The sequence below is a fragment of the Ursus maritimus genome, unplaced genomic scaffold (genome assembly GCF_017311325.1).
Source record: "Ursus maritimus isolate PB19 unplaced genomic scaffold, ASM1731132v1 scaffold_6, whole genome shotgun sequence".
Classification (NCBI taxonomy): Eukaryota; Metazoa; Chordata; class Mammalia; order Carnivora; family Ursidae; genus Ursus; species Ursus maritimus.
In genome coordinates, this window is record NW_024426774.1 from 31,592,717 (window position 1) to 31,611,691 (window position 18,975).

Sequence of the window (18,975 nt, forward strand, 5' to 3'; positions counted from 1 at the left end):
CAAATTCGGAAGGGGATACAAGGCCAGCAGTGGGACAGTTTGCACAAGGTTATGTTAATCCTTCACTCAGATCTGTGCTGACAAGTCCAAGAGTAGAGACTGCTTTACAGTTTTCAGCACTTGACTGGCCCCTCTGGTTCGAGCCTAAGGAGACTGGTCTATTTATTTCCACTAGGAATATTCTGCAACAAGTCTGCAGTCAGGTCTGGGTATCATGGTTACTGAGTAGGGAAGGGGGATGTGAGGATGAGGAAAGGAGGAAATGTTTCTACCGCCATGGCCAATGATGGTGACAGGGATAACTGAGGAATGAATATCCCTGTCCTCATCCAGACTTGGAGACGATGCCCGGGCTCTGAGCTTACAGTAGACATGGGATGGTTGTGTGATCGTCTAGTCACCTTGGCAATGTTCGCTCTGGAGAACCCCCACAGATGTACTATCATCCGTGCATATGTGGCTAACATATTGCCTGGAGGCAAGAAAGGCAGGTTTTGGAAAGAAATACAGCTTGCTTTTAAAGAAACTTCATTATACTTGGAATGAAAACCCCTGTTTGAGAAGTGAGATTTGCAAGAAATCTGGAATATACTGAAGCTTGAGAGGGAGAGGTCATGGTGGTCAATCTTCTCTGCAGGCCCATGCGGCTGCCTCTAGCACGCCTCCTGTCCTGCATGGATATGCTTGTGTTTTGTTGCTGACCCACCATACTCCGAGCTTCAGAGAAGCCACTGTATTATTTAGCAATGTTCTGGCAGGGACAGGGGCCACCCTGTGCTACTCTAATGTCTAAAGACTTTAAGAACCCTTGAACACAGTTAACTTCACGCTAATTAAACTGTGGTTTTCAAAGACCATGATGCAATGAGTACCTGCAATGGTGATTACAGTAGAGGGAATCGGATGTTCTCTAGCATGAACTTTCCGGAAGACAGGTTGGCCTAGCGAAAAGGACAGGCAGAAAATCAGCAGAATGGACTGGGATGGTTGCTACCAGAGCTCTGTGGAATTAGTCAGCTAAACATCACACCCAGATGCACGCATCACAAGCAGTGTTAGTTTGGAGATTGAGTGATTAGAGGCCACTCCTATGGAGGCCACAGAAGTGAGCAAATAAATGGGTCAAGTGTGTTATGAGCCAAACCAGATTGTGTGAATGAACCACACACGCCTCAGGAGGGGGTGCAGCTAGTTTCCTGCAGGTATCTGAAGTGGAGTCTCCTTGTCCCTCAAGTTACTGCTTCCAGAGGCATCATGAGACAAGGGAAAGCACTTAGTGTAATGACAGGTAACCTGGTTTTGAAGCCTACTGGTACCAAAGACGCAGCCTTGAGCAGGCCTTTCCCCAGTTTTCCCACATGTAAATGGGGATAGTAGCATGGGCTCCATCCATATTCCAGGTTTGTTTGAGGGTCGAGTAACACAGCATCTGGGAATATGCTTATTGATTTCCTGAGCAGTCTGAATGGGAGAGTGTTTCATACACTGGTAGGCTTTGCAAGGGTACGCTATCATCACAGTAACTGTTGGGTTTTCATTAAACTTCTGGCTCAGTTGACTGCCAAATCCACCTGCTGTCGGCTTCTGCCAAGAGCTACCTTGAACTGATCTGAGAACTGTGAGACTGGGACTTGGTGCCAGCTCTGCCCTATGCTTGCCGTCTAAATTTGGGAAGGACATTTGTCTTCTCTGAGACTCAGTTTCCTCAATTATAAATGAAGCTAATGTTGGAGGGGATTTGTTCCTCCACCCTAGGTATTGGAGTGATCAAAGTGTTTTACATTTTCATACTTTGGCTTTCTTAAAAAAGCCATGTACCTTGTTAAGTCTATTATATGATGAGCATAATATAATTGGGAAAGCAACTTTTAAAGAAGTACATTAACTTTTAAGATATAACTCTATGGCTGCCTGTTTGGGGAATCAGATGTGCCTCTCTCCTCTCCAAAGTGAACCAGAATACTTAATTTTATTAAACAATCCAAATTAATGTGCTCTACTTTCCCCGTTCAAGGGTCCCCCTCATTTTTCATTTGACTGGAATTCACAATGATGGCATTTAGGAGGCATGGCTGGGCTTTGGATTGCCAAGGGGTTAAGATAAAGGTAGGAATAAAGAGATTGAAAGGGAGGAAATGAAAGTGCTGGGGTTAGAACACTCATCAAATGGCTGTGGACTTAAAGTCACAGGGCCAGGCTGTGAATCGTGGATGGGTGATTTGGGGTAGATTGATTCATCGCTTTCAACCTTCACTTCCCTCCCTAGAAGTGAGAACAATAAAATCATACTCCATAAGGCTGAAGATTAAATGATATAATGAATTTGAAATGCTTTACAAACTCTAATGAGCTATAATGTATAGAGGGTTATCATGTCATATGCTGAAAAGGTCAAGGGACAATGAGATCATAGTTTGCAACAAGGGCCTTTCAATGAGGCAAGGTCTAGGAGCAACACATAAAGATTTGCAAATTCCAAAATCACCTCCAGCACTTAATGTCCACCACTAATGAAATCCCTGAAATATATTGGGCTGCGGACCAAATGACTTTTTCAATTTCCATATATCCTGCTTCAAATTTAGATTTTCACACTCAGCTGCACAAGACCACAGAAAAGCTGCAGGCAGAGTCCAGGGGCTAGATTAATTCTTCTCTATTGCCCCTGCATCTCAAAGCCTTAACTTCAAAGCCTCAAACTGACTTCAAAGAAAAGCTCTTTAGACTTAAAGCTGCTTTTCACTGTGTAGACCTAAGTTTTAGAACCTTCCCCAGGGCATCTATAGAAAGTGGATCCCCGACATTCTGACCTGGATTGGGAGGAGAAGGGTCATATACAGTGAGAAGAACAGGCCAATGTAGAGATTCCCAGAGAGTTTTTGGAACGTTGTCCTATTCTAACTGTATCAATTTCAAGTGTTGGGAAGAGGTGGTAACAACAGAAAAACTATTATTTCAAATGGAAACTGTAAGAAAGAACTTAATGAAGTAAGTATATGAAATGATAGAAATCTTTGGAAGAAGTGATTCTGTTCTCTTGGTCGCAAGATGTGTCCAAGGCAGGTAATGTTGGACATTACTGGACAGATATTCTAGACCACGATATGAACAATTTCTGAGAAAAGAAAACTAGGATTCTCTTATTACCTAGATACTTAAAAGGGAAGATGCTTCAAGTGATAGGGCAGGGAGGCCCTAAAAGCAAAATCCTGACATATTCAATAAGGAAAATAGGAAAATATCTAAATATATCAGTGCATTTTAACAAGGCATTCTATAGCCTAAGATTTTTGGTGAAGATCTCATTATCAGGCTGTATAAGGCTGAAGGTGCTGCTGGACACTACAATATTTCTACAGCGGTTGACTTTTTTCTTTCTAATTACTTCCGAAGCCACGAAGGCTGCCTTCCCCAATATCTACCTCCCTCAAATCTCACAAGGACAACCAACTTATTGAGTGACAGGAACAGAGTATTTCCAAGAAGACTTTGGTGAGTTAAAATGAGGGGATGAGAAAAAGAAGATAAAATTTTTTTTAAATAAACGGAAATTCCTGCATTAGATTCAAAAATAGCATTTTCAACTGCGCACAGTCAGGGAGACTTGACCTGGGAGAGCTTCTGACGGCTCAGATTCAAAAAATCCTCTATGAGGACATGTCCTGTTTAACATTTTTATCCTTTTCAAATTCTGTGTCTCTGAGTCTGTGGATCGTTTCGTCATTAAAGGCCGTGTCTGGAGAGAAGCAGTGGAGAGCAAACAGCCCCTGTGAAATTGCTTGTATTCGGAAAGTTCCACTTCGGACAGGATCATGAGTTTACAAGAATCCCCCAACTCCCCTACCATAGCATCTGCAAAGTTGGAATTTGGGGGAATATTTCCTTCTTTAAATGTTTTGCTTCAGCTGATGGCAGAAAAAAATAATTACGGTAGTGTTATCTGCACAATATATCGGAAAATGCTGTGGCCCTTATTAGGATGTTTTCAGAGACATCTTCAACCTGCAGTTGCAGACACACCACACCGACCATTTGGTATTTCTCTCTCTCTCTCTATCTGCCTAGATGATTCTGAACGGGTGGGAATATACTTAGGGTCAAAAGGGAGGATTCCGTAAGGAGATACCTTCTTCCTTCCGCACACCAGAAAATAGCTTTAGAGTTCTGCTAAGTAAGGTGATCAACACAGGCTGGATGCCAGTATGTAACTCTTTGAGCGGCATTTTGGGTTTGTATAAAGCACTGTGTAATGTACTTCTAGGGGTCATGTTCAGAATGCTCAAACTAAAGTCCCCAAAGAGGGGCTCAGATTGGTGTCATGGGATGAGTGGTAGGGACTGCTCTGCCCTCTGCTAACAGGGCATCATGTATTATTAGGAGCCCGAGCTCGGTCCTGGATGTCAATGCCTATGTTTCCTCGAGGCCAGCGATCGTCTTATTTAACCTGGTACCCTGGGGCATCTAGGAGAATACACTGCACATCGTCAGCGCTATGGGAACGTTTTCAAATCAACCAGTATCAAAATGTGAACCAATACAGCTTCTCCACACAAATTTGCTTGTACATAAACACAACACGCACTTGTTAACGTGTACAAGGTTAGGTGTGTGAAATCAGCAAGAGCACACCATGTGCCACAGCTAAATGTTAACACAGGTTACGTAAAACGTGGTTTTGGTTTGGTTTTTAAGGGCATTTGGGGGAAAATGAAGAACATTAAAAAAAAAAAAATCTGTCTTACCATACAGGTATTTTCCTTCATCCAAAGCAAATAAAAATGAGAAATGATTTTTAAAAATGTAAACAACATATGGCAAAGACAGAAAGCAAAAAAATAAAATTCGACGTCATTAGCTTTAAAAATTCATACCTGTTATTGTGAAGCCACCTAAAAAAGAAAAAAAAGAATAAATGTTACAATTTATTTTACTTACATTCTAAATAACAAATACCAGTGACATCGGACTGCCCGGCCACCCATCCAAGATACAAGAACTTGCCAAATTATATTTACAATTAAGAAAAATCTGAAAACACCCGTTCAGGATTTAATCACTATGCATTCTTTTAAGATTAGGGGACTTAATGCATAAATTTAATTCTTGTGCATACCTAAGTAATCACTGGTTTTTAAAAAGATCATGCTAAACTAAAAATGGAATATTAACTATCTAACCTACACAAAAATGAGGCCAATGGCCCTAAACAATGATCTCGCTAGTAAATCAATAGAAATAAAAGTCAGAAAGCTACCGTATCACCTGATATTCATGGAAAATCACCTAGAGAAATGGAAAGGAAATGGAAGAAATGAAATGCTTACCAAGCTCATTCAATAACAGGGCTGTGAAGGAAACAGACAAAGACAACACAGAATAAGAGACCAGATGAATAATGAAAGTAGGAGGAATATCAGCAGAAAGAAATCCAGGCAGATCTGATTCCAGTGGCAGGAAGCCACTGCTAACATGGGTGCATTCCAAGGAAAGGTGGCATTGGGAATATTTTCCAATAAACAATCCCGACACTAATTATTTTGCAAATGTGTGTGACTGATTATATATGTATACAGTTCCCCTTGTCTGTTATTCCTTGGCATTTGGTAAAACATTTCTACTATATATGTTTACATATATATATGTATCTAGTTTACCAAATAGAGTAGAAACGTTTTATGCAGTTAATCTTAACTTCATTTGAGTGGGTCTTCCTCATTAAATATTGCCTGGGAGTTACTGAATTCAACATACGGAAGTCTCAAGTCATCCAGGATCTCAGGTGTTATACCTTTCGTTCGCTGAAAACAGATAAAACATCTTAGGAAATTCCATTCTGGCTGCCCTGCCTGAAGGAGACTTCGGCCCAAGGTAAAGTTCTCCCTGGAGGTTCTATTTGCTTAGTATTCCTTGGCCATCAAGGGATGCTTATGTTTTTTAAATCCTCAAAACCTGAGTCCCAGGAATTAGCACTTGTGTGCCCTTATGTATGATTCCTGCATGTTACAATTGGACAATCACAATAGTTCTTGTGGACACGTAATTCCGCGGAAACTGACAAGGCGGTGGTGGGGAGGAGGGCCTCCATAATTGTCTTCCAGGTTATGAGCTTTAAACCCGGGCTATACAGTAGCACTTTATTTTGGTGAAAGCTCCCTAGCTAAAAATATTATATAAATTTCTTCAGGAGCTGTGGAGGGGAATGCTACAATTATGTTTTCAGCCCCATTTTGCTGCTAACGGTTAGTGGCATTAGAGGATACTTTCTAAGACAAGTCAGTAATTTTATTTATAGGGACAAGAATCCACTTGGAGGGTGTGAAACCAGATAGTGCTATCAAGGAATTTTAATTTGCTTTTACATGAGGGCCTATTTTACTAAAACGACTATTGAAAGAGCTGTATCCAAGATGCTCTTCCTTTAGATAAAAGACAGTGTTTTGGAGGAATACATTTAGAAGTGCTTTTTTCCTGTATGCTAATGAGGCATTTTTGATCCCATCTTTGTATGAAATCAGCTCAGTTTTCTAGTGTCTTTTCCTTCTGCCTACTGCCTAAGAAGCATAATAAATAGGCCACATTAAAATGGGTCCCCAGTGCTCCATTCTCCATCATTCCAAAAGGCTCCTGTTACCATTTGGGACATGATTAGGTCAGGGACATACACTTTTTTTTTTCCCTTTTTCTGATGGACTCTGAAGTCAGTGAGTTCTTACAAATATGAGGTTAAATTTCCCCAAATGTTGGGTCTATATAGAAATTAGTCCTATATATTTGGTATTTTTCCTTACATGTACAAGTATAAATTTCCTACAAAGTGTCCATCTAATCAACTTCTATGCTAGTCATCAGTTGTTCGGATGCAATGAGTGAGAGCTATTCGTGTGCAGTAAGCTCATTTTACATGTATAATTACATAATCCCTTTAAAATGGCCACTCTTAGAGGATAATTGTGGGAAGCCTTTGTAATCATTCAGAATAAAACATTATCTTTAAGGGTGGTATGAAATTCCTGTCCTTCCTTATCAAAAACAGGCCGTAGAAAATAGAAATAAAATCAAAGAGGACAAAGAAATTGGCTTCTTTGTTCAAATATTTTCCTAAAAATATATAAGTGCAAATCAACTTTTAAAAAAAATCTAGTTATGAGGATACTGTTGTTTATTTCTTTTCTTTTTTACTGTACATGCTAGAAATTTGTCGATTCTATAAGGATCAAAACATTTCAGAGCATAAGGCTGGCTAGGCCTTAAGCAAGGGCTAAATTCTTCCTGAAGGACCATATCCTTCCTACTAAAGAAAATCTGTATGACTATAGTTTCCTACATCTGGTCCCTTTTAAATGTCATATTTGATAATATAAAAAATCTTGGGCCAAAATGAATGCTAGAATATGGATAACACTAGTCTTCAAGAATCTTTGTTCTTATTAAATATATATTTCTTGAAAACTGGGTTGTCTAAAGAAGCTTAATTACTGAATTCTTCTGAAAGTTCCTATTAGTTGCCATTAGACTCATCTGTCACTACTAATAGGTATTAAGTAGTCTTTATCACAAACGTTCAAGGGGAGATTTAGTAGTTGGAAGTATGTTCTAGAATGATCCCTAAGTAGTAAACACCTGAACACAGAAATCATGCTTTTAGATCATCACTTCTGAATTACAGAAATCTCTTCTAGTATTTCTTAAATCTGCTTTCAATCAAAGTTAGTGGGCATTTCCTGAAGAAAATGGGCATTGCTTGGTGCATTTGTGAATTAGGGAAGGGAGATGAAACTGTTAAAGCCTCAAAGGAAAATGAAGGATAGTACTTGGAGCCGAGGAAGAGGAGAGAGTTAAGTGTGAGAGTAGGAGACACGGAGAGAGAAGAGTACAATTTCTCGCTGGTATGTCTTTGTATACTCTCACACCTTTCATTCCTCTTCTTATCCATTTTGGTTCCTCAAGCACAAGGGAGAAACTGCACTCTTTCTCATATTCCTCACGGTCAAATATTCTAATGGTAATGATCTTCCTGTGGGAACACAAGACAAAGGCAAAACAAATGGTTGGAGTCACACGCTCATGCTAGGTGTTCACCAAGCTGCATGTTACCGTGATGTTATGGAAGGGAGGACTGGCAACACATGGACCTCACAAGTATGTAATAGGGCATGGCGGCTACTGTCAGCGGGCCCCCGCACGCTGTCTCCTCATTTGCCACTTTCACCAATGCTTCCTGCTTCAATGAGCTGGCAGGAAGTACCCCGACTTAGGAAGAGAAATCAGAATGTGGGCTTCATTTTGGCATGGCCAGCATCAGCACCACCCTTCCCGGAAATGGAGGCCAGATTGACTACCCTGAGAATTTGTCTCTCAGACCTGCCATGTGCAGAGCGGCCAGAATTGGCTGATGGAGCTACAGGCTGGGCCCACTGTGGCCCTGGGGTGAGATCTATGCCCTGTTACATAGGTGGAGGGATGTGTGTGTTGTGAGCCACGTCTGAAGAGTGCAGGCATCCAGGGGTGGCAGAGGCCAGCAGAAGCTGTTGGGCTCAGCCCTGGAGCAGCTCCCCCACCTTTCTTCTCACTCATCTCCACCAGGCGGGGCTCTCCAATCTCAAGGAAGAAGGTCTTGTTTTTCTCATACTCCTCATCATCAATTACCTTGACTGATATTGTTTTGCTGAAACAGAGAAGAATAGAAATTGACGAACAAGGGGAAGAGGAAAGAGAAGAGAAGGAACATAGAGAAGAGGAAAGCCAGGTTAACGAGCTGCACTTCCAGACAAATGGCAACTGAGAAACTTCTGTACTGTGACTCTGTTCTTCCAGGTCGGGTGTGGGATAGGTCTGAAAGATTGGAGAGGTCACCCAACGCACAGCTCCCCTGCCCAAGGCCGTGGAATGATTTTAGGCAACATATAGCACTCAGGACTCATAGGTTTATCATCACCATGAGAAGGAAAAGCAGAAGAACACAGATCACAATAATAAGAAAAGAAAAATGTATTTATTTAATAAATGCCTTAACCGTAGGATTGTCTGAGCTGTGCCCTGGAATTCACTCGTTTAGAACAAATCAGTAAATCACATCAAAATATCAACAGAGGTTATCTGTGAGTGATAGGCTTGTGGGTCTTTTTTTTTTTTTTTTTTGGCCTTCATTCTGCTTTACTGTATTTCCAAACATAATATTTTTGTAATAAAATGTTATTAAAGTAATAAATATATAAGACCATCACAAAATAAAATCAGACTCTTTTATCTTACCCCACCCAATGTCCTAGAATCCAACTCGTATTCAGCCTAGTCAGATTTTCCACCTAGATCACAAGGGGAAAATGTTCATGTTTTATTTGTCTTCCAAAGATGAAAGCAGACGCCTCCCAATAGCTGTTTTGAAAGGTGGGGGATGGAGAGTCATGATGCTATAGTGATTTTCATCCCTCTAAAGCTGAGTTTCAACTTTGACAAAATATACTATTTATACCACATTCAAACTTCACCCATTCACCAAGGCCTTTAGTTAAGAATTTTTCCCATAATCCATCCATTAGCACTTCTAGCCTTAGGGTCCTCTGGCTGTGAGTGACTGGCCGACTGCAGGACAAATGCAAATATTGTGCAAATCTCAATTTCCCATAAGCCTGATGACTGAAGATATATCTAATGTTACCTTCTAATTAATTAAGGCTTAATCACTTCCTGTATTACCACTTACTCAGAGCCCCCTAAACACTTGTTTGTCCTTGAAAAAAAATTTTTTTCCAGTAACACTGGCCAAGAACATTTCTGATTAAAGTTTTTGAAACAATGAGTTTACACAGGCGCATAGTTTTAAAGTCATGGACATTATTTTGTTTTGGTGGAATTTTCTAGGTCTTCCGGAAGGAAATTGGTTTGTAATCTTTTTTTTCTTTTTTCTTTTTCTTTCTTTTTTTAAGAGAGGGAGAGGGGAGTGGGAAGGGGTAGTGGGGGAGGGAGAGAGGATCTTAAGTGGGCACCACCCTGAGATCATGACCTGAGTCAAAATTCAGAGTTGGGCACTTAACTGACTGAGCTACCCAGGAGCACCCCCCCCCCACTTTTTTTTTAAATTATTGATCAAAGCCACCAAGTTTCATTTATAACTATGTATGCCAAAGAGCATCAGTCTTCTTTCCTAGTATGAAGGAGAAGAAAGGTAGATATTGCTTTTAATTCTCTGAATTTCCTAGCCCCTAATACTAAATGCTTTAGTCTTGCTTTCTTGGGTTAACATTGTGGAAGTGGAAGGGTTAACACTGCTTCTGGTCCTTTGGAGCCCCATAACCAGCTCTTAGCTTACGAACATCCATGCATGGTGCTGATATCCAATTTCTCATTACTAAGGAGTTGGGGCTCATGACAGTGCCTTTTCTTTTCTATCTCAGCTGTGTCCTCAAAGACTGAATTATTAAGGCCAGAAGAGCAGCTGTAACATTTTTTAAGAGCAGTTAGATATTTACAAACTTCCATCGGTGTGACAAAGTCCAACTACATGTACAAAGTGAACAGTTCCTGTTTAACTTCTGGAGCTCTGGAATTGACCTACTTACTTAGTGTGTGTGTGTGTGTGTGTGTGTGTGTAAATATATGTATCAAATCAGCCTACCCTGACTACACTAGGATATCTGATCGTTCCTCAATCTCCAAAAGTTACAAATTATTAGGGAATTATTAGGGCACAGAAGATGTAAGAAATGATGCATGTGCTCTTTATTTCAGAACTGAATCTGATGTTACAAGTGAAATCAAATTTATACAAGAACTTGCCAAGAGTTTATCCTCTTTGTCATCAAACATAAGTATTTTGGGTATTAATTTCTATCTCCTGCTTTATAATCTTAAACTACTGTTGTGCAGCTCTGCTGAGGCAAACAGCCATAAGACCAAGTGTGGCAAAGTGTTAATGGGCATTTGGAGGGCCATGCTACCATCTTCTGGACCTCATGGCCCAACATTCGTTGTCACTTCATGATAGGGTACACTGAGGTGGATGCCACGTTGCAGTGCTCTTGCTATGTTACCTAAAAACATTTGACTTCTCTTTCTCCATCTTGTACTCCCAACCCATCCTACATCTCATTACATGTTTTATTAGATTGCAGAAATAAATGTCACTTCTTGATAGGGTACACTAAGGTGGATGCCACATTGCAGTGCTCTTGCTTATGTTACCTAAAAACATTTGACTTCTCTTTCTCCATCTTGTACTCCCAACCCATCCTACATCTCATTACATATTTTATTAGATTGCAGAAATAAAATACAGTAGAGATGGTTGGTGTAGCCTGGCTAATAGGGTGAGCCTTTGTTTAGAAAAAGCTACCAGTTTTATTCCCAAAGAGCAACATGACTACTCATTCAGAAATAAATAGAAGCAACCAAATAACATTGTTTCTTATTCTTGGCAAATTTAATCCTCTATTGTCCTAACAGCTTTATTTTCTATACTCTGAGTAGCTGATGCGTGTGGGATATATGAAGCCCTACACAATTTGTTTGTATAATAAAATAAGCACTGAAAATTTATCTTTAGATTATCACTATTTACTAGGATCATAATCCTTAGAAAATGTTTCAGTATTTGATAACTGTGACACTGGAAAAATCAAAGAAGAAAAACCAGTACTTCTGTAGATGCCTGGCCAAGACACCTAAAATAGATGGGATTTGCATAATGGCATATTTCAAAACATTAATAAAACCATCAGTAGTGTCCCTGACAGGAGGAGCCATTAAATTATAAATTGATTTTGGTGCTCTTGCATAGTAAAACGATTAATAGGAAACTCGCTTTTTAAAGGACATTTCAGTCCATTTAAAGAGGCAGGATGAAGTCAATCCTTAGGAATCAAGAGAGGTAAAAATCTGAAGGGATTGCTAATGCTCAGCTTTTGCTTCTCCCCCCAGCAAAGGTAGCAAAGGTGAAATTAACCAATGTAATTTTTAAAGGAACAGATCCTTAGGCTGTCCCTTGCTCACTTCCCAGAGCCTAATGCCACTTCTTCCATCACACGGGGAGATACAAGAGATGGGGTGCACTTGGTGAAGACTCCAATTATACTAGTTTGATAAGCAGCAGAAGCACACTTCTGTTCCTCACAATTCTGCAGTAGATATAGAATCTCAAGGACTGAGGGACCTTTAAGGCCCTCCCATTTGCACCCTCTCCCCCCGCCAACATTGCCACACCAATCCCATACTTTTGGGATGTCACAGAGCTTTTGCTCTGTCACAAGGACTCCCTCTCCCTGTGAACACAGATTCATATTGGCTGTTCTTTTGTTCTCTGTACCAACAGAGGATGTGGTCAAGTTTTCTTTCTTTAGATTGACAGGTTAACCAAAACAAGACCAGAAGAGTCTGGTAGACACAGCCCTTCATCCTATGACAACTCTTGCACTCTTATTGCCCCAAACAGAAAAACTGATGTCGTGCAATTTTCAACTACCATAATTATGAAGAAGGCGATGAGAGCTTTTCACTTGATTTTTACACACCTCTCTAAAGTGGAATAGTGTACTATAAAAATGATGTTTTCTGGAAACTGGCAAAGCACTTACAAATCTTATGACAACACTAAGTAATCTCTCAGTGTGGCCAAAGTTTTTATGGAAATCCATCTTGGTTCCATTTCTAGGGGGAAAAAAGGATTTGATTAAGAAAGATCAGTTTATTGAGAGGAAAAACACAGGTCATTCCTTTTGATTTTTTTTTTTTTTTTGCAGTGCTTTTCCTTTGGTAATACTAAACCAACATCTATACTTGACTCCTCAGTCTCTCTCTTATCTGATCAGTCTCAAAAGACCTGAACACCTTCCAACATTCTATCAAGGAGTTTGTAGGTCTGGTGGTGACTCAGGCAGATGGTGGGAAAGGAAAGAAGGAGGTGGCTTTATTAGTGGAGGTAAAAAAAAATCTCTTTAAAATATATTCTGATCTGGATAGAATCCCAAAGAGAAGCTAACATGTCTTTTATTTTTATTTTTTATTATGTTAGTCACCATACAGTACTTCATTAGTTTTTGATGTGTTCCATGATTCATTATTTGTGTATATTACCCAGTGCTCATTGTAATACATGCCCTCCTTAATACCCATCACCAGGCTAGCCCATACCCCCACCCTCCTCCCCTCTGAAACCCTCAGTTTGTTTCCCGGAGTCCATAGTCTCTTAAGGTTCATCTCTCCCTCTGATTCCCACCCCCTTCAGTTTTCCCTTCCTCCTCCTAATGTCCTCCATGCTATTCCTTATGTTCCACATATGAGTGAAACCATATGATAATTGTCTTTCTCTGCTTGACTTATTTCACTCTTTCACTCTATCCAAATCAACATCTCAAGCCTCAAGAGGCATACACAAACCTGATCCTTTAGTGTGTATATCGACATAATTTATCATGCTTTTTAATGTGTGTCTTTTGGGAACTAAACACCAACAAACTTTATTATTATTTTTATTATTGACTTATCTTTAAAAAAATTTTAATGCCATTCCTGGGAAAACACATGGTTGTTTTGCGGTGCCTAATTAGCAGTTTCCTGTTCATTTTACTTGCAAATGTATTGCTTTCCTCTTTAGAAGTTTTGTAACAGCCCAGATGATAAAAGCTTTCAGCATCATAAAGATTTCACCAACTCAAAAATAAATAATAAATAAATTTTAAAAACTCAGATTTCTGAATAGAAAAAAATAAATAAAATATATTCTGATCTCTCCTCAGTAAGCCAAAGTAGCATCTGGGCCTCTTTTTCTATTTCAGCCTCGATTTGCCCTTCTGTGGTTTCTTTTTCTCAAGACTGCCCTTGATATTAGGAGAAGTGAGAGAAAGAAAAGAGAAGAGACTCTCCTTTTAAATCCCCATGTGAAAGATTTTAGTGAGGATTTCACATTTTTTTTTAAGAGTTTATTTATTTATTTGAGAGAGAGAGAGAGAGAGACAGCCAGCGAGAGAGGGAACACAAGCAGGGGGAGTGGGAGAGGAAGAAGCAGGCTCCCAGTGGATTCGGAGCAGGGAACCCGATGTGGGGCTCGATCCCAGGACCCTGGGATCACACCCTGAGCTGAGGGTAGACGCATAATGACCAAGCCACCCAGGCGCCCCAGGATTTCACATATTTAGATACTGCAATGGCTGTTTTAAAAATTATTATTAAAAAATTAAACTCTCTTTAGGCATACTGAGAGGTCAATGGACCTCTGAGCACTTTACATTTCTTAATTCACCTGTCTTCATAACAACCCTAGAAGTGACTTCTGTTCCTTACCATTTACAGAGGGAACAGTGACTCAGAGAAGTTAAATAACTCCCAAGGTCACAAAGTGAGACTCCTGTAACTGGCTCCCAAGACCGATACCTTCAATTACATAACCCACAACGTTCCTTATTCATTCAGCTGTGCAGTATTTTTATGACCACTTTAAAGGACCTGGGTCATTATTTTAAATTAATAGAAAGTTTAGTGTTTTATCTTTATGTTAACAAGGATTGTCTTGATTAGCGATGATAGAATTTCAACTCTATTTTTCAAAGGAGAGGAGCACATCTATTTTATGATGGCTGTCCTAAAAAGGTGAATCCTTGAGGAGATAGAGGTCCTATTAGAAGTAATTGAAAAGTGCCATAAATATGTAGGGGCCCCCCAATTCTGTGAACTTGGATCCACCAACCAGTAGCCCCAGCCTCACGGGGAGGTGAGGGAGATTGTCAGAACTGCAGAATCTCAGGGTCTGCCCCGGACCCACCAAATCAGATCCACGTATTAACAAGACCCCCAGAGGACGCTATGTATGTGAAAGTTTGAGAAGCATGGATCTCAAGAGGACGATGTGTTCTTTTATGAAGTCAGAGAATGAATTAAGAGGCTGGTAAGAGCTGGGCTTCTGTTTTAGAACTGTCTGCATATGAGAATCATGTCTGGAGCTTTGCCAACTTTGAGTGTGGGGCAGGACCCACTCAAAGCCAGTGACATCGAACTCTCTGGTGTGGGGCCCCCAACATGAATATAGTTTTAAACAGTTTTTCAGGTGTTTCCAATATGCAGCAGGGGCTGGCAGCTGGCTAATGGGGAGCAAGAAATGTCTGCCTGATGTTTCAAAGAATGTATTCAATAAAGAATAGATAGAATTGTGAGAAAGTCCATTGAAACTAAATTTCAGATCTAATTAGCAATCTAGACTGAAATATGGGAGAACCATTTTGCTTTGTTCTTCACCAGTGTTCTTTTCTGGATTCCATCGAGTATTTAAACTTACTGTTTTCTCCTCTGAGGAAATGTGGGTCTCCCCAGGCCACCTTAATAGTATAGGTGAGGAAACGCTTTGAGCATTCAGACAGCACAGTTTACACTCACACAGAGTGATCCCCTTCCCCATAAAGTGATGGGAAGTCTGGTGATAGGCTTTTACACAATGGAAGTTCTGTTTGGAGGGTGGAAAAACTTAGGATTTCAATTGCCACAGAAGACAGTAAAGCCTCATAGCCCCGCTCTCAGAGAGCTTCTGAGCCACGTCAGCGAAAGGCCACGTTTGTGGAACTGGAAACTTTCCCCACCAGGGCCACCACACTTAGACCCAAGAAAAAAATGACCCAGCATTGTTCACATATGAAAGCAAAAGATCTGGCAACTTCTCTGACCATAGAGTGATATCATCAGGTGAGGCAAATTTGAAATTTCAGCCCCAGTACACCTGATGTTAAAAGCTTCAGGATAAACTTCTCTTACTCAAAAAGACAAGCCAACTTAAAAATGAGCTAAGGATCTGAATAGACACTTCTCCAAAGAAGATCAACAAATGGCCAATATGCATGTGAAGAAATGTTCAACATCATGGGTTATGGGGGAAATGCAAATGAAAGCGATAGTGAAATACCAATTCAAACCCACTGAGATGGCTAGAATCAAAAAGACAGATGATAACAAGTGTTGTAGAGAACATAAAGGGATTAGAACTCTCTTACACTGCTGGTAGGAATGTAAAATGCTGCAGCTGCTTTGGGAAAACCTAGCAGTTCCTCAGAAATTTAAAGACAGAGTGACCTTATGACCCAGCAATTCCACGTCTAGGTGTATAAGCGATTTAAAAACATATGTCCACATAAAAATGTGTACATGAATATTCATAGCAGCATTATTCATGAGAGCCCCAAAGTGGAAACAACCTAAATATCCATCAATTAATGAATGAGTGAACATAATGTGGTCTATCTACACAACGGAATATTATTCAACAATAAAAAGAAATGAAATGTTGACACCTGCTAGGAAGGGTAGCAGAACACGCCACCCCAGGATATGCCACTTTGGTATAGTGATAATTTGGAGCTACAGGCTCTTGAAAAACAGCAGATGCAAGGAGAGCCTTTCTCTGAACTCTCCAATCTGCCTAAAGACCGATGCTCCAAAATGAACTTGATTGTCATGGATCCCCTCCCTGGGAATGTCATCAGCCATTATCACAGGAGAGGAGACTAGAAGTAGACTCCACATCCTGACAAACTTTGTCACAAACTGTCATACCTCCCATCTGTCCTTCTAAGGATCTCTCCATCTTTCCTAAAAATCATCTACTTTCCCCCTAGGCCTTCATCCCTCACCCTCTTCCCTGCTAAGATGGTATTTAAGCCTACATTTCAGCTACCTTAGAGAGTGACTAATTTTTCCCTGGGTGGCTCTCATGTACGCATGAGGTGTACATGTTAATAAATTTGGGTTTTTTTCCTCTTGTTTATCTGTCTTTGATTGCATGGTCTCAGCCATGAACTCTCAAAGGTAGAGGGAAAGTTATTTTTCCTCCCCTACGCTACAACACGGATGAATCTTGAAAACATTACATTGAATGAAAGAAGCCAGACACAAAAGTCCACATATTATATAATTCCATTTACATGAAAAGTCCAGAATAGGCAAATCCATAGGGACAGAAAGTAGCTTAATGGTTGCCTAGGGCTGAGGGTTGGGGGGTAAATGGGTGGTGACGATCAATGGGAATGGGTTTTCCTTTGGGGGTGATGAAAGTGTTCTACGATTGTTGTAGCAATGGTTACACAATTCCAAAAATACACGAAAACTCATTGAATCACATATTTTAATTAAGTTAATCTATGATATGTGAATTATATCTTAACAAAGCTGTTATTTAAAAAAAAAGCAAGCTTTAGCATAAATCCCAGTCCTTAGAAAGAACAGTTTCTTGGGTGAGAAAAGGTGGTGAGAATATTTAGGCTTTCCAGTATGGAGTTTCGAATTTTGCGGGCCCTCCAAACAGAAAACCGGAGGGCCGCATGCCCCAGACAGGGAGAGCCACAGGCCCCAAAGTTAAGTACCACGGCTCAGCCCGTCAGCTCCACTAGCCTCAGCCCGTCCCTTTCCCAGGTTCCCCGCAGAATCTGTCCCTCCAGGATCAAGGGCTACTGATGTTGTACTTTGACATGCTAAGCATTTCTGGTGGCTCTGACCTCAGGCCTGGCTTCCTTGGCTGGTTTCTTTTCCCCGAAGTACAGAGTGTTATGGAAATGTCAGAAGTGGCATTTCCTTCAAGGCATTTATTTAAAAAGAAAAGGAGATGACTGTAATCCTAGGTCATGCTGCTGCCCCTCGAGTGTCCCCAGCTCTGCATCACCTGGGGCATTATCCAGCACCCTCGCTGGCATTGATTTCTCTCTGCCTACAAGGAAAGATGGGCTTGCTATGGATTGCCTTTGTATCCCCTGGTTTAAATTCCTGGCCCATTTTCAGCATTTTTTTTTTTTCTTTTCTTCAGAAATTAATTTGATGAGTGACTTGGTGACTTGGAGTTAGGGAAAGAAAGGGGCAGTCAGAGAAGACCCATGCATGTATTCTACTCATTTTCTATAACGGACCCAAATCAACTCCCCTGTCCAATGAACATTCCAAATAGGATAAAACAGGCTGCTATTCATATTATTTCTAATAACATCTCCCATTGTTTTTAGCTTAGGAGAAACTTTGGGCGTGGACTCGCTTGGGAATAAGATGGGTCATAGAGGAGGGGCCAGGCCGTGACTCAATCTGTTGTGTCCTTTGATGACACGTCAGGACCATCGGACTGGGATGCCGGTTATGCCAGTTCCTCTCTTGGTTCTGCCACTTTCTAGCTGAGGTATTTGGACCAGTTCTGGCATCTTTCTAAACATCAATGTTATAGTCTATCAAATGGGGATAATACAACTCACTTCACAGTGATTGTGATGGTCAAATCATGGGTGTCATCACTCATCAACTGTAGATGATACAACTTTACAGCGTGTTTGCAAAGATCAAGTAATACAATGCATGCCAAATAATTTTGCAAAAGGCTAAAAGATGTTAGGAACAGTTGTTACTGTTAGTTGAAAAGGAATGGTTTACGTTGTAGTTCTTACTTGCCTGTTCACCCAGCCACCAAAAGGGGCAGGGGGCAGATGGCGGAGGTGGGGGTCAGGAAATGTTTGATGGAGTGATGGGCCATATGCTCCAATTCGCTGTCATTTGTAGCGAGGGCTCACATCCCATATGATGATTCAGAGAAGCAAGGGGCACAAGGGCCACTGCTCAGCTTCTCAGTCCCAGCTCCGCTAGGTCCCCTTTGACCACATCAGCTAGTTACACGGAGAAGACTGAAGTCATGCTTTTCCTGGAGCTCCTCCTGTGAAGCAGAGCCTGATGAACAGGGGTAGTACTAGTCTGTAATTTAAATAGACTCTGAGGTTGAGAGTTGCTTAAGTAGCTAAACCAAAGTAATTCTTCCAGGAGGCCTTGTCATCTGTGCACTGAGCTCCGTATTATCAAGTGGTAACTGAAGTGATTGCTTCAAGCAAGGCAAGAGGCAGGGACAGCTAAAATCCTGCTGTTCTCTGGGGATACCAGGAGAATTTTACAGAGCACGGGAGTGGGGCTTTTCCAACAGAACCTTGCTCTATTTTATTTTCTTCTGCTTACTCTTGTAACCGAAAGGCCACCAATTTT

General features: G+C 40.7%; 1 protein-coding gene across 2 annotated transcripts in view; it reads right to left on the minus strand.

The window, feature by feature from the left end:
• SLC8A1 (solute carrier family 8 member A1) overlaps window positions 1-18,975 on the minus strand; it is a 317,880-nt gene that overhangs the window by 57,077 nt on the left and 241,828 nt on the right. For both annotated transcript variants that reach the window (XM_008700195.2, XM_008700194.2), the window contains exons 3-4: window positions 7,911-8,014; window positions 4,872-4,889 (exon numbers count right to left, since the gene is read on the minus strand). In XM_008700195.2, coding sequence (XP_008698417.1) covers window positions 4,872-4,889; window positions 7,911-8,014 — 122 coding nt within the window. The remainder of the gene's footprint in view (window positions 1-4,871; window positions 4,890-7,910; window positions 8,015-18,975) is intronic.